We start from the raw sequence: 14,485 nt of genomic DNA, 5'->3' as shown, positions 1-14,485 counted from the left end.
GATTCTCTGCATTGATCATTTCTCAAGGACAAGCATTCGATAATACAAGCCGTCAATACTCAGCGAATAAAAATTCCTTGCTGGATTCTCTCACCTTTCACTTTTTCCAGTGCTGCACTCTGGATGGTTTTTATTGCGATTTGATAGCTATATTTCAACAGTATGTTTTTCCTCGTTGCATTTCAGCATAAGGTATCGTCAGGCCGTCATATAGCAGTGATTAAAGAAATGCTGTAATCCGAATTCTGTTCATTCATACAAACTTCTACTTTGAAATACGTTCAAACCACAATGGGAGGAAATCAGTCTACATCAAGAGACAAACCCATAGCCTCCGTCAATGATAAGAAGGAGATAACAGGTCTGTAAGAAGACATCGTAACGAGCAACAATTTCATATGATTTGATAATCTAGCCGGGTTTCTCAACTGAAGAGAACAGCTTGTACAACACCGCGCTAGAAATTTCTACTGTGTTTCTTTTTTTACTTGATACTGCTGTTAATAAATTTACAGTCAATGCAGTATGTCCAAAGAATCCAGAAGGACCACCACCACCCTACGAGTCTGATAATCAGAGTGTAATACCTGTAGGCAAATGGATCAAGTGCAAAGTTTGCCAAGCTAGCATCGACACGTCAGGCAAAGAGGATGATCTTGTTATCAAATGCTGCCAGTGCAATGAAGTAACTGTAAGTTGTTTCACTATTTACACTACATTTCCATGCACTTCAATTCCTGGATACTCTAAATAGCATTCCAACAAAATGAGAACAGGAAATGACTAATGTTTCAAGGCAACTAACCTTACATACTTGTCAAATAAAATTCTTCGACTTTGTGGCTTTGAAAATCGTTTACCCTTGCAGATTAGACAACCGGTTTGGGTTTACAGATTGTGATACTGCACAATAAGATATGTGAAAGAATGTGTGAACATTTTACAGTCATTTAAACATCTGCTTGACCAAATCTTTGTTTGATTTTCGAACTCACAGCGATATAAAGGATTTATTCGAACTCTTATAAAGCGTCACAAAATCTTGACATTCGATCTTTTAGTTCGAAATACAAGAGCGATCCACGAATTATGACTAATCATATTCCTTTCAGATATTACGAAATGCCCCATCTGGGAGGAAATTTGTCCGCTGCATTTGCAACTGCTTACTTATCTGCAAGACTTCAGCACAGACGATCCTCTGCCCAAGGCCAACTTGCGAGCGCATAATAAACCTGAAAACCTGTCCGGTACGTAATTGAGACTATCCTGAGATACAACTACCCTATGTTTCCAGCATGTAACTTTTGAAATTATATGTAATCTAAATTTCAACTCTGAATATATATATATTATTTTTTCTCATTAAAAATTTTCGTCTACTACAGTGGCGCGTGGAGAGCATGAAAAGCCCAGGTTGTGACGAAGACTATGAAGATTTAACACTTAAATGCTGCGCAAGTAAAGTACGGGCCATAAGTTTTTGCATAGCGTGTAATTCTGTATTCCATCAATGCTGCTTGGATAAATATGAGAACTTGAAAGTTCTTGACAAGATCACCGTCATATGCTGTCAAGGAGATATTACAGATTCAGTGTCGCATTCAGGAATTGAAAAGGAGAACGACTCCGTAAAATCTTTAAAAAAAGTAATTCGGAAGCAGGCTATGGAACTGGAAAAACTACGTTCCGACAATAGCTTGCCCGAAGAGAAATCAAATTCCAAAAAAGATCAGGCAGTTACTAGCCAAAATGGAAACGATGGTCCTAAAAATTATGACCAAAATAGCGCCAACAAATCTCTTGCGAATGAAAACAAGCTGTTAACTAAATTAGTAGAAGTAATGGATATCAAAAGTAAATTGCTGCAGGAAAAAATTGAGTCGCTACAGGAAAAAGTGAATAAACAGATGGAAACAACAGCAGGTAATGATCGGAAATAAGAATACGATCTAACAAATTTTGGATAATAATTACTAGAATGGCACATGGCAAGAACTACTGTCACTAATTGTAAACGCTAAAAAATAATACTTTTATATGGAAGAAAGAAGTCTATGTATCAGTTAAGGAAAGTACACCCTATTGAAAATGATCATATGTTAAATTATAAAACGTTATAATGAAAATTCACGTGTAATTTATTACGTGATTTATCTTGTAAATTCGATAAGATATATAAAAATCACGTAATAAATTATAAAAGCCCGATTCATCAAATATACTGGACCAGAAATCATTTAGTGAGGTGTATAATCGTTATACAATCTGATTTAGTATATCTGACGATTAGTGCTTTTGTAATTTATTACGTGATTTAATAAAAATTATTATCGAATTTACAAGATAAAATATGTGATGAATTTTTTCATTTTATAATTTAACACATGATCATTTTTAGTGGAGGCAATAAATTTAGATAAAAATTAGATTTAATTATAGAAATTAAGGATGTACTCATTATCAATAAACCGCTTTCATACTTTCAATAAATAGCGGCGTTCGTCATTTTCTATCGACATGTAGCCTAATAAATTTGATCAATATACGGGAACTTAAATCGTGTACCTGTTTTTATATTTCTCCATATGGCGATTTCTCAATTGTTTGTAGATTGTTTGAAATATAGGATTGTAAGTTTTCACAACCGGAAGTACACAAGCTCGCTCAAAATTTGAAAGAAAGCGCGTATACAAAACACAAACAGTGCTGCTCTCTAGTCGTGCAGATCAAGTTTTTATCAAAGCTGAATCAGTTGACGAACCAAGAGAGATACCGGTGTGAAGTTGGAATTACAAAAATAATAGAATCAATTGGAATTTGAAAGACTAATTTTACTATAATAACCTGCTAATACCCAGATATCAGGCTGTCCTTGTTATAGTTATTGTCACCAATTCTAAGGAATTGGTAATTAGGTATCTGTAAAATTTTTTATAGGTTAACCATATCAACAAAGATGAAAAAAGCATATTCGTACTTGATAACTATTTTCCCATATTCTCTTCTATCACAGCTGTACCTTCTACATTTCAAAGGCCTCTCCTCTACAAGTTACGACAACAGTAAAAAAAATAATTCTTTTTTCCTTAATTTCAGAGAAGATGAACATACCAACTTTATGGAGAGCCGTAACACGAACCTGTTATCAAATGGTGGCAAAAGCTCCGATACCACAGTACGTCAGCATCCCGTTGACACGCAGCATTCACTGCATGTTTAGTAACGGATCATTTTCAATACTGTCTAGAACAGCCTTTGACACGACTCGATCCTCACCCTCATCTAAGTTACTAAGTGTGAACAACTCACCATTGTTCGTACCAAGTAACGGTATGAAAATAAAAAGATTACTCAAACTTCGTTGCAAACATTGTTACTTTGTATGGAGAAAGGGAACACGTTATGTCATGTGCAAAGCTAAGCCGAGGCATAAACAGGCCCGTCTTATGCCACGCGAAGAAAAGTCTTGGATATTATGCCAAGCTACGCAGCATCCTCAACGCGATTGGTAGAAGTTCGTCGAAACAATAGTCATAGATGTCGTCAAACAATTAGATGTCATTACACATAACCATTTCTACTTGAAAATTTAAGACATTAGACCTATGTTCTAGACTGACTTGAAAAATTGTCGCGCAATCAAGTATAAATGAATTTATGTACAAAAATGTATGTGTTTGATCAAAACTCACTGTTGTTTGAAGATTGTGAAATTCGTACTGGTTTATTCTTTTTTCTTTTACATTTTCCGGTTTTTTTTTTCTTCTAAAGTGTCGTCAATGGCTTGTCTCTGCATTTCTGTAAATATGAAATAAACAAAGGTTGATTTTAATCGATAGAGTATAGTATTCTCAAGTAACCTTGATCACCATCTAATCTACTATTACGTGGTACACCTTCTCTATTATAGCCGAGCTTAGAAAAAGAAAAATATTCTCTACCCACATGTTTTGTTCTACTTTCATAAATTTTCTCGCTCGCTGAATAGTTCAAATTCCCGATTAAACTTAGAGACTCTATTGTGTATCAGTATTTTAAATGCAATTGTGAAATAATGAATGTCAAAATAATGAACGGTAAAACTGACATGTTCAAATTCAAATTTACACAATGCTCATGTCACGCAAGGGCTTATACACATAGTAGACTCACAACTCATCCATCTACCTTCGCACGAGCTGCTTTAAGGTATAAAATCATAGATTGAACATGGCTTAATTTTCGTATTAATCTACTGAAAGTACAGTACATAAGCCCCCGATTCGGTAGGATACTTCACGACATAAAATTATGTACAAGTTCATGTCGTGGTTAATGGGTATTTTAATATTTATACTAGTAATATATAATTATCTTGCACAAGTTACATACTTTATAACAAACGGTACGAGATATATGTCAATTTATCACGCGACATGCACGTTTACTCGACTCATTTACAAGTCACGATGCACCGCATCGTGGCTCAGTGTACAGCACTAAACGTGCCAACTTCTCGAATTTAATGATTATTACCATTAAAATCTAATTAATTTTATTTAATATAATAATAATGATGTATTCTCGATTCGACTCAAGGGAATACGTATTGTACGACAACTACCGACAGTTTCTGCTGCGTTTAATTACTTTCTACATATATAAATATCGTTCATTATTTTTATATCCATCTAATTTTTAAGCGGCTTAGGTATGTAGCTGCCAATCATAATTATTTTTATTATTATTATATTATTCTTCACAGAATAGAGTATTGGAGCTTACTACGCGCATATCGATATATGTATGCATACTGATCGGCATTTTCATCTTTTGAATTGAATAATATAGACTACATAGAAGTTGACGCTTAGTACACATTATTACATTACTTATAAAATGTTATAAATATAGTTATTATCAGTATTCTAGCGATAGAGATTTGGAACAGCCTGCGGCAACTGGTGGTGGTAAAAGTCGCTTTCATCTTACCCGATAACCAACGAAAACATTAAAAACAGGTGTTTATCGGTATTATATTGCACTCTCTAATATTTCCTGGACACTGATTGAATCACTCGGGAGTTATTATGTGCTCATACGCATAGAAACAGGTCCAAACCCAAAACGTTATATTTACTGGCGTGACGAAGCGAGAAGTAAGGAGCAGCTTTCGATAATATTTTTACATGGGAAAAAAGTATAGTGACGTAACTTTTTTATCCCTTGATTACACTGTTAACCGAACGTATCTTCAGCTGATAATAATAATAATTGATAAATTCATACGACGTCTTACACTGGAATCACACAATATACTTATAATCTATTCGACAATAATGTACATAGATACATGATAGAAGCCTAATCATATTTTCAATTGCGGAGAGAAGCGAATTAATGAGAAAAAATAATCATCAGGCAGAAATACACCTAGGGCACTTCGGCCGTGGTTTACTGCGGAAATCATGATTATATTTGTTGTATATTTTTGCTTGATCATAGAAACTGAGAATATAAAAGTGAAAGCATCTCTTGTACAATAGTTGAAATGTTATTTTTTGAATTTCAGCAAAAGTAGTTGTTATGTACAATTTTCTTGAAGAATAATACGGACTTTATCAGCCGCGGTATTACAAATGTGACGAATAGCATTGTTGGATAGTAGTAAATAGAAAATCCATGTGCTAAAAATTGTGTAAGAATTACTGTACGGAATCTTCTTGTATCTTCAACAATCTTAGTTATCGCGCACGATGCGTAGAAAAATGAGAATGGTAAATATTGTCAAGGAAAAATAATAAGTCACGTAAGTTATAAACTAATATTTCATTCCATTATTTCAGATTAAGTTTTTCCTCGTTTTCTATAGCTGTCTATTCCAAATGGGCACTTGCGCACTAGCTATTACATTATTAGGTGAGGGCTGTTTATAACAAAGTATACAGGTATTTTGGCCAGCAGTAACGGTAGCGGTACGCCAGATCAAGACACTCATAAGCTGTTATCACTATCGTCGATCTGAGGGTCAATCGTAACATTTGCTGATTGATCAACTTCCCCGCTTGCCTCTCCCTCTTGTTCCGTCGAACTGTTTTGTGCCTGTCTTTCAGCTGAAAATAGATGAACCCGGAATTTTATATGACATCCAGCAAGTGCAGCCTTCAACCAATTTTGGGAATTATTCTGATTCATCTCACCTAATTGTGTAGTAGGGTCATCGTCACCTTGGCCAGGACTCAGTATGGCCTCTTTTATTTGACTGTTGACACCTTTGGGATCTAAATCTGTGGCCCAACTAAAGTACATAAGCGCGAGGTGCGTATTTCCTAACTGTTTATGCACCTGTTGCAAGGAAATAAGATTTTTCGAATGTAAAAAAAAGCAAGTGAAAATCAGCCTAATATTTTTAGAAATTAAAAATGAGTACTAGTGAATATATTTTACCTTTCCTATTGAATAGTAGACTAGAGATTCTTTGGGTACAATATTCTTCAGTTCTTCAAACTCTTTTAACGCTTCAGCAGGTCGACCTGTAGAGAAATTAATGCTTGCTCGATGAAATTTGCAAAGCGTGTTGTCAGGGTCGTTTTGGATCGCCTGATTCAATGTTTTCAATGCAAGATCAGTCTTTTTCAAAGCATGTTGTACGACCCCTATGTGACACATGATTGCCGAATTTTGTGGATTAATCTGCAACGCCCGTTTAAAATGTAGTTCGGCTAAACTGTACTGCTCCTGTTTAGAGAATATCGTTCCAAGTCCAAACCTGATGATAAAAATTTCAAATCGAATTAACTGTGTATTCAACAATAAGTTGTTCTACAAAACAACCAACGTTTATAATTCCATTGTGAGAATATAAATATAGAGGTGAGAAAAATTCCAGTGGGAGAAATTTCAACAAAAACGATATCGTATCGCTGAGGATTAACGAGGAACTTACCACGCGTTATAATGCCTCGGGTCAAGTCGAATAGCATTTCTAAATGCTGTGATTGCTTTGTCTAATTCTTCTGTCATAACATATTCGTGACCCAGAAGTGTGTACGCGTATGGGAAGTTGGGATCTACCTATAATCGAAAATAAAATATGTGTTAAGCTATTGTCTAAACTATTCTATGTAAAGAGTGCTAAAAATAAAAAAAAAAACGGAATCGAATAGCAAAGGACCGTTCTTTTTCCTGCTTCTCCTCGGAGACAGCGAAAGACTGGAAGATTGGACGCAATACCTGTATGGCTCTTTGAAAGAACTTAATCGCTGTTTCATGTTCTGTTTGGGCCGAAAATAGGTTTCCAGTAGCACACCAAGCTGTTGGAGAATATCGGTCTTCCGAGACGAGCTCCTGTGCCAGGGTGGACAACTGAACTTCGGCATGAAGATGCCATAGTACAGTACTATAAATTTCCATCATCTCTGTTCTCTGCGGCTCCAGTTGTCTAACTTGTGCGAAATAACTACAGCAGAAAAGCATCAAAAGTTACATTAGCTATTTTTTACATTTGATGAGTAAACAAATTCGGTTCTGTTTATTGAATAACAGTTTTTTTTTTTTACGAAATTTTGTTCAACGTAACAAGAAATTTGCTGTACCTCGCAGCTTTTTTGTAATCTATCATCTCGAAGTGCGCTTTTGCAAGCATTGAGAGGACCCAGCCTGTATTATAATGCTGCGCAGGTAAAACACTGAATAGTTCAATAGCTTGTGAACAATTGAATTGACTCAAATGTTGATACGCTGTGCCCAGGACCCTCAACAGTGTCATAAGTCCCTCTAAAAAATAAACGTTTGAACTGATTGATGACGTGAAATTTAATTACGAGAAACAATATTTTATAAGGAAGTTTGCCAAACATGTAATTGGGTACTTGACTCACCGGCGCACTGTTTTTGAACGAGTAAAGCGCAGTGCATCATGTTATTTTGGTTTAGTGTGTTAGTGGACGATATCACTCTGTCCGAAGTGATCGTTTCACTTTTTTCCTTTTCATTTCTATTTCTCTCATTCAGTTCGTTGAAGTTTGCCTTATTTAAATTAGTCTTTGATAGTCTTGCTTTGGGTTTCCGAGAGGGTGATTTTGGTGGGGCGAATTTATTCCTATTTGGCGATTTATTATTCTCCTATAAAAAATTTGAAAAAAAGAATTAATCAAAGTACAAATTGAGGATCACAGATTTTCAGAGAATTATTTGAGATTCTAAAACCAAATCTAATGCGTTCAATCAATTCATCAGAAATACCTTGACGGAATAACTGTTACTAAAGAGTCTGGAAGATCGCCTAACGTTGGGTCCCTGAAGGGCTTGTGGAGTCGGGACTGGAGCCGTTGGTGTGACCGTAACAATGTTTGCTGTATTACTCGTGTTTCCAGATTGAGAAAACACTGGTTTACCTTGCTGCAAAGGCGTTTCTTTCCGAGACATTAGTTGCTGCAGAATTTAATAAATAATTACCTTTAGATCGATACATGAGGAAAAAAAAACAAAAAAACTGAACGACTTATTTGCCAAACTTCACTCACTCCGACATGCGCTTTTAAACTGCTGACTCGCTTGGCCAAACTTTTCTGATCGTTTGCTTCGGAGAGCGTTGCATGAGGCGGTCCAATTTGTTCCGGTGTATTAGTTTCCAATGGGAGAATTCCAAAGCTCGGTGTCAAAGGGCTCATGGAGTTACTAAACATGCTACGATAGCGAGGCATTTTTCCCCTAGGCGATGCCGCAGAACAATTTAGTATTTGGGATGGAAAACCTGCTGGACTTTCATCAGACGTAGCGAACAACTTTACACCAGAATTAATACCATTCCCGACATTATTCTGGGCAGGAGTGCTGCCAAAGAGTAAGAAACTTTACGTAAGTCAGAATCTCAGGTGCAGATGTGTAAAAAATCATTACATCACACGAAAGTTCAACTCACATGTTATTAGGAATTGGTGTGGCTGGGTTATTTGCAACCGGAGTAATGAGATCTGGTTCATTGGCATAATTAAGTATCGGGGTAGTACCGTGGCAAGTGGCAAAACTGTCTAGTTTGTCAAGTTGGAAAGTCTTGGCAGGATCAACCTTTTCCCCAACGTTACAGAGTTCCTCAAAAGAGTGCCACAAGAATGGGTTCAACTTTAATGCTAATTTATGCGCTTCACTTCCCTTCGCTGTTCGCATCATTCTATAATAAATCTTGGCTATTATCTGTAACGAGAAGCAAGCCTGGTCTCCAAACTGTGTCACTATCTCATCTAAATTCTTCAACTGCTTATAGTATCCACCGATTATCGCTGCTTCGGCCTCCGCATATCTACATGATAGAAAAAACAAAGATTGATCTTATAAATTCTCCAAGTACAGAATCATGCAATTTCCAGCCGTGGATCTAAAGGTTTGAAGATCAAGGTCCCATGATTTCACAGTACAAAGTTTCTGGACAATTCAATACACAACAGTGGATAATAATTTGCTACAAACTAAGTAAAACGGGGTTTAAGATTACTAACTTCTCCAGGTCATAGCAGCACTTTGCTAAGAGAAATCTGCACTGTGAAGAACTCGGCGCCTTTTTGGTGAGCAGAGCGTGAGCCTGTCTAACACGTCCTGAACGGTAATAGCACGTTGCCAATAAAAATAATGCATCTTCTGTGTCGACTAGAATGGAAGGCTAGCGTCAGTATTTTATAAAGTAGTAACTACTTAGGGAAGCAATTCATTTCATTGAAACTGTATTGACTGAAAATTTTGAATATATAGATATAATAGTTTCTGAACCACTATATACATTAAATAGATAAAATAGATTTCTTTTTGTATGAGGTAAAAATTGATTAGCGCAAGGCTTTATGACTTTGGCAAAGACTATTTAGGTGACATTGAAAAGTTAACGATTTCAAACGGTGAATATATTTGGATGGTTATGTATTACTTACGTTCGGCCCACAGTCTTTCCGCCAAGAATATTGCATCTCGATAAGCATAGTGATTTAAACAGTGCCATATGGCAGCCTAAAAAGCGTTATAAATCGTGTAAACAATTGATATTGTCGTATGTTTTGTTGATTGATAAACGGAAGGAGTAAGACATGCAGATCTCAAGGCAAACTAACTAATTTCTATAAAATTATTACTTTGACGAGAACAAAGTGTCGCTGCGTTATCCTGCAGTCACGATATCTGCAAACGTTGACGCTTCATTTTGAAAAAATAAATCTAAGAGGTAATAAAGTCGTGCGTGCCACTGGGATGTCAAAATTACAACCAAAGAAATAATCGTTGAAACACGTTGGACACCGTATATCAATTAAATGATAATTTTACCTGCACTGGTTCCTGTACAATCATCGTTTACACCTTTACCACGCATATAAATATGAATTTCAATTGATTCGTTTCAATTTGAAATCTGAAAATTGTGCACTTCCTCGGCAAATTCGTATAAAAATTTCTCAAGACTCCATATTTGCTTTTGCCAGCTTTCTTGGACTCATCTGAAGTTGCCTCTATATCGCAATGCCTGTCACTCGATCCAATGCTTCAAACAGTCCAAAAGTCACTAGTAGCCGATAAAAATCTCTATATCTCTAAGAAGGAAGATACCGCGCCTATACCGGGTAATTTTGAATACCTCGAAATACGCTATAATTTCGTGCAAAAACCATGAATCTTTTTAAACATCATTCACACTTGGATTGATTTCTGTTCAATATCAACGAAATGGCCGAACGATAAAGCCATACTTGAACCTAAATTAGCCGGTCAAAAATACAGCGATGTGAAGATAGATGCCAGCTGATTAACGAGCAAGCCGGTTGCCACTCTACGTGTCGTATCAAGTCCCAGTTGTCAATAGGGGAAGAGGTAATATTTGTCATCGGAGTTCTGTCAGTGGATCGAGCTTGGTGATTCTCGAAGAATAGATAATAAAAACTTTCCATAATGGGCGATGGAAAACAGGGCGAACGCCAGCCCTTGTTAAAAAATGACAATATATCCTACACCAGTGTTTCGACGGATATAACAGGTTCGTATTAATGCGTTACACATAGCAGTCGCATTATTTAGTCAAGTTGAACCTCTCAACTCAGAAGAACAAAGTCTGTAATATCGAACTATAAATTACTACTTTTCTACCTTCACTCTTCTTTTCAATCTCTGTATCTGATAGCTGCCGCTGAATCCACAGTCAATACAGTATGTCCGATCGGTCCAGACGAGTTACCGCCACCCTACCAGTCCACTCAGCAGGGTGGAATCCCTATGGTCACATGCAGAGTTTGCCAAGCTATGATAGACATATCCGGCAAGCGGGATCAACATGTTGTTAAATGCTGCCAGTGTAACGAAGCTACAGTCAGTTTTACCACATTTTATTACTATTTCCACTATTTTTTTTTATCAACATCGGTTTACTAATATTATTTAGCACCTTTCGACGAACGTAAAAGACTTCGTTTCAATATTAAATTAATAATGCCTCACCACATAGAATGTTGCATATCGAGAAAAGCTATTTCATATTGTGAGATTAAGGACTTGAAATCCTTACAGAGTAAACAGTCTCTTATGTCCATAGAAATATCAAATGGTATTAAAAAATATTTTGTATATTCTTACAGTCATTTCAAATTCTAAACGATAAGACATCAGTCTTTTTTGCAAGCTTGCAAAATCTAATTCTAACAATGAACGATTCAATTCAACTCGGCGAATGTACAATTATTTTCAACAATTTGTTTGAACTTATTTGAAGTATCTAAAATCTTGAGTATTACCAGTATTCGATCCTTTACTTTGGGATACGATACTAATATGATAGTCACGATTCATGACGTTCCTTTCAGCCGATAAGAAATGCTCCACCAGGCAAGAAATACGTCCGTTGTCCTTGCAACTGCTTGCTTATATGCAAGAGTTCTTCACAGCGAATTGCTTGTCCAAGACCAAATTGCAAGCGCATAATAAATTTAGCGCCTTCGCCAGTAACTCCGCCCGTTCTCTCTATGCCTGGAATGTGTAGAGTTGGATGCGGACATTGCCATGACACATTTCTGGTAGGTCACTGGATGCATCATAAGACACAAATGCATCCAGTGTAACTCGTTGAAACTAAATATAATCGAGTTTTTGAGTCTGAATGTATTTAGTGCTTAACATAAATTATTATCGGTTAATTAAAAATTGTTGTATATTACAGTTTAATACTTTAAATAACGCTCTTGCTCGATGCCCGCATTGTCGCAAAGTATCATCCGTAGGACCAGAGTTTGCACGAGGTCGTGGAATTGCATTTATTTTAATCGGATGTGTGGCTCTAGTCGTGGGAATTGCTGTTACAGTAAGTACACACAGTCATACACATATCCGTAGATACGTAGATATAGGTGAAATAATGTTCCGTAAAATAATTAACTTTAAACGTTAATTCTACCACAGAATTTTACTTACCCTGTTCCACTTGATACCGAGTTTTCATTCTCAGTGGAGTTGTTCATTAAATACTGCAACTGTGACTCATTGTTCCCAAGTGTGTAATCGCATCGATAAACCGCCAGACTTTTCTCCTTTTTACATCGCTCATGGTATATCCTATCTAATCTTAACGACTTGATGCAAATTACTGTGTACAGTTTAATGATATTTAATTATATAATATTCCGTTTCTGGTGTACATAAAACGTACACACAATTTGAAGATATTGGAAAATTCCAAGTACATAATGAAGAACCAAGACTACCTATACAATGTTCGATTGATATTCAATAACAAGGCTTACACAACTACGTAATTCTCAACTATAATTCTACCAACTTCTTACACCACACATAATAATTCACCTGTTAATAATTGGGAGACGCTTTAACTCGAGCAATTTTATCCTATTCTGCAAGTGTTTTGAAATTGTTTAAATTTTACATCTTCTCTTATTACAGCTCGGCACGTATACACTTGTAAGAACAAATGGCGGTATATATGTCGCTTATGTCGGTGAGTGTTAAATTATTGGAGTATACAATGTATTCATTGGTTACCTAAATATTATCTCCATGGCAAACAAATTAAACGAAAATATTTATAGACAACCCAATGGGAATTGGACACAAATACTTACATAACAGACTGTCAATATGAACAACCGATCCTCTATAGCCAACGTATTTCTCTGAATCTAAATATAGCTGTTAGAAATCCTAAGTGAAAAGTTATGCACACATCACATATTCACGTTCCAAATATTTGGAAGAGTTTCATAAAACAGTTAATTAGATCCCTTCAAAAATTTTTCTCTACATATTGGTCAATTAAAAATATGGAATTTTCATTTATACGTATAAATAAGGTTTATACCTGTGATTTGAAGTATTTTATAAATGATCCTTTCTAGGTGCATTCCTGGTGGCGGTTCTCTGTTTTGGAAGAAGCATCTACTATTGTACAATGAAGATTAGCCTGATAGAAGGCCCTATGTAGTACGAAAATATTCCTGAGAAGGGTCTTTGGATTCGATATTCTTATAATATTAATGTCTGTAATCAATTTAGATAAAGTATAGATCATAATATTTCGACATGCTCTCGGTATATACCTAATGTATACAGTATAAAATATAAATATCTATTGTACTTGAATCTAAATAATGGTTATTTGTTTCAACTTACACATGTTATGCATAAATAATACGATCTTGAAGATAAAATGAATTTTATGTATAGGAGAAAAAATGAAATAAAATCAATAAATAAATATAACTGGAGAAAATGAGCATGTGAAATAGAGAAAAGTAAACAAGCATTTTGTAAAATAGATACATATACACAGATCTATATTAAAATGTGTGAACATACCAAGATTTGTCATGTTGTTTACTTTTCCATGATTTATTAATTCGCCATATACATAAACATATATCATATATACTTTTTACAATGATGTAAGTAATTTGCAGCTGATAGACATATGTGTTTATCTAATTTTTTTTTTTTTTAATAACGAATCTATTATTATTAATTATTATGTTTATTTCTTTTATAAAAATAAATTCGGTAAAAATTTTAACAACCAAGTGTTTGCGTCTTTCATTAAATATCTACCAAAACATTGCAGAACTAATCATAAGTTGAAGTTATTTAATCGAATATGGAATCAATAGCATATTCCGGTTTTACGGATGGCATTTCACGTTTAAAATTCGTCGCAAGAAATTAATTTCTTTTCAAAATGATTTGTCAATACTAATGCTTATTTCAGTTTACCAGATCAAAGTAGTTGTAAAATTGTAGATGTACTTTTTGATAAATATTGCAGTACCGTATAGATATTCGCAAATGCGTTCGGATGACTAACCCGATAATTAAAATATATTTAACAAAATGTTTTGATAAAACTATTTCTAAAAATGCATATATAATAATGTATATAAAAAAGTGTTTTAAAATACAGATCACAAGCGGTATATAAGGAAAAAAAAAAACAAAGAAAAATAAACAAAACTAAATACAATAATTTATAATT

At 35.2% G+C, this 14,485-nt stretch overlaps 2 protein-coding genes across 3 annotated transcripts; one reads left to right on the top strand and one right to left on the bottom strand.

The window, feature by feature from the left end:
- The first annotated feature begins 167 nt into the window (after positions 1 to 167).
- LOC124187069 lies at positions 168 to 14,381 on the top strand. The gene is made up of 10 exons (XM_046579318.1): positions 168 to 361; positions 516 to 691; positions 1,113 to 1,250; positions 1,389 to 1,926; positions 3,100 to 3,513; positions 11,141 to 11,325; positions 11,817 to 12,026; positions 12,170 to 12,310; positions 12,907 to 12,961; positions 13,359 to 14,381. The coding sequence occupies exons 1-10, from the start codon at positions 292 to 294 to the stop codon at positions 13,442 to 13,444; spliced, it is 2,013 nt and encodes a 670-aa protein (XP_046435274.1). The 5' UTR covers positions 168 to 291; the 3' UTR covers positions 13,445 to 14,381.
- LOC124186819 (cell division cycle protein 27 homolog) lies at positions 5,797 to 10,464 on the bottom strand. Of its 2 annotated transcripts, XM_046578847.1 has the most exons (13): positions 10,294 to 10,453; positions 9,906 to 9,981; positions 9,480 to 9,627; positions 8,906 to 9,283; positions 8,508 to 8,817; positions 8,227 to 8,415; positions 7,863 to 8,106; positions 7,578 to 7,758; positions 7,216 to 7,441; positions 6,929 to 7,056; positions 6,430 to 6,751; positions 6,183 to 6,327; positions 5,797 to 6,095 (listed from the first exon to the last, which is right to left on the bottom strand). In XM_046578847.1, the coding sequence occupies exons 1-13, from the start codon at positions 10,315 to 10,317 to the stop codon at positions 5,977 to 5,979; spliced, it is 2,490 nt and encodes an 829-aa protein (XP_046434803.1). In that variant the 5' UTR covers positions 10,318 to 10,453; the 3' UTR covers positions 5,797 to 5,976. The 2 variants fall into 2 exon arrangements, with proteins under 2 accessions (XP_046434803.1, XP_046434804.1); XM_046578848.1 differs by lacking the exon at positions 9,480 to 9,627 and having other exon boundaries at positions 10,294 to 10,464.
- Positions 14,382 to 14,485: the final 104 nt, after the last annotated feature.

This window comes from Neodiprion fabricii, chromosome 7 (genome assembly GCF_021155785.1).
Source record: "Neodiprion fabricii isolate iyNeoFabr1 chromosome 7, iyNeoFabr1.1, whole genome shotgun sequence".
NCBI lineage: Eukaryota > Metazoa > Arthropoda > Insecta > Hymenoptera > Diprionidae > Neodiprion > Neodiprion fabricii.
The sequence above is the reverse complement of the archived record's forward strand: the minus strand, read 5'-3'. Positions and strand labels throughout refer to the sequence as shown.

What these genes read in the sequence shown, in the direction of transcription:
- LOC124187069 (XM_046579318.1), top strand. Translation starts at nt 292, where the DNA reads ATGGGAGGAAATCAGTCTACATCAAGAGACAAACCCATAGCCTCCGTC. An exon ending in GCATCCTCAACGCGATTGGT is followed by an intron (nt 3,514 to 11,140) that starts AGAAGTTCGTCG and finishes TGTATCTGATAG; the next exon opens with CTGCCGCTGAATCCACAGTC. An exon ending in GCCAGTGTAACGAAGCTACA is followed by an intron (nt 11,326 to 11,816) that starts GTCAGTTTTACC and finishes CGTTCCTTTCAG; the next exon opens with CCGATAAGAAATGCTCCACC.
- LOC124186819 (XM_046578847.1), bottom strand. Translation starts at nt 10,317, where the DNA reads ATGATTGTACAGGAACCAGTGCAG. An exon ending in GATTACAAAAAAGCTGCGAG is followed by an intron (nt 7,442 to 7,577) that starts GTACAGCAAATT and finishes TTTCTGCTGTAG; the next exon opens with TTATTTCGCACAAGTTAGAC. An exon ending in TCTTTCAAAGAGCCATACAG is followed by an intron (nt 7,057 to 7,215) that starts GTATTGCGTCCA and finishes TTTCGATTATAG; the next exon opens with GTAGATCCCAACTTCCCATA.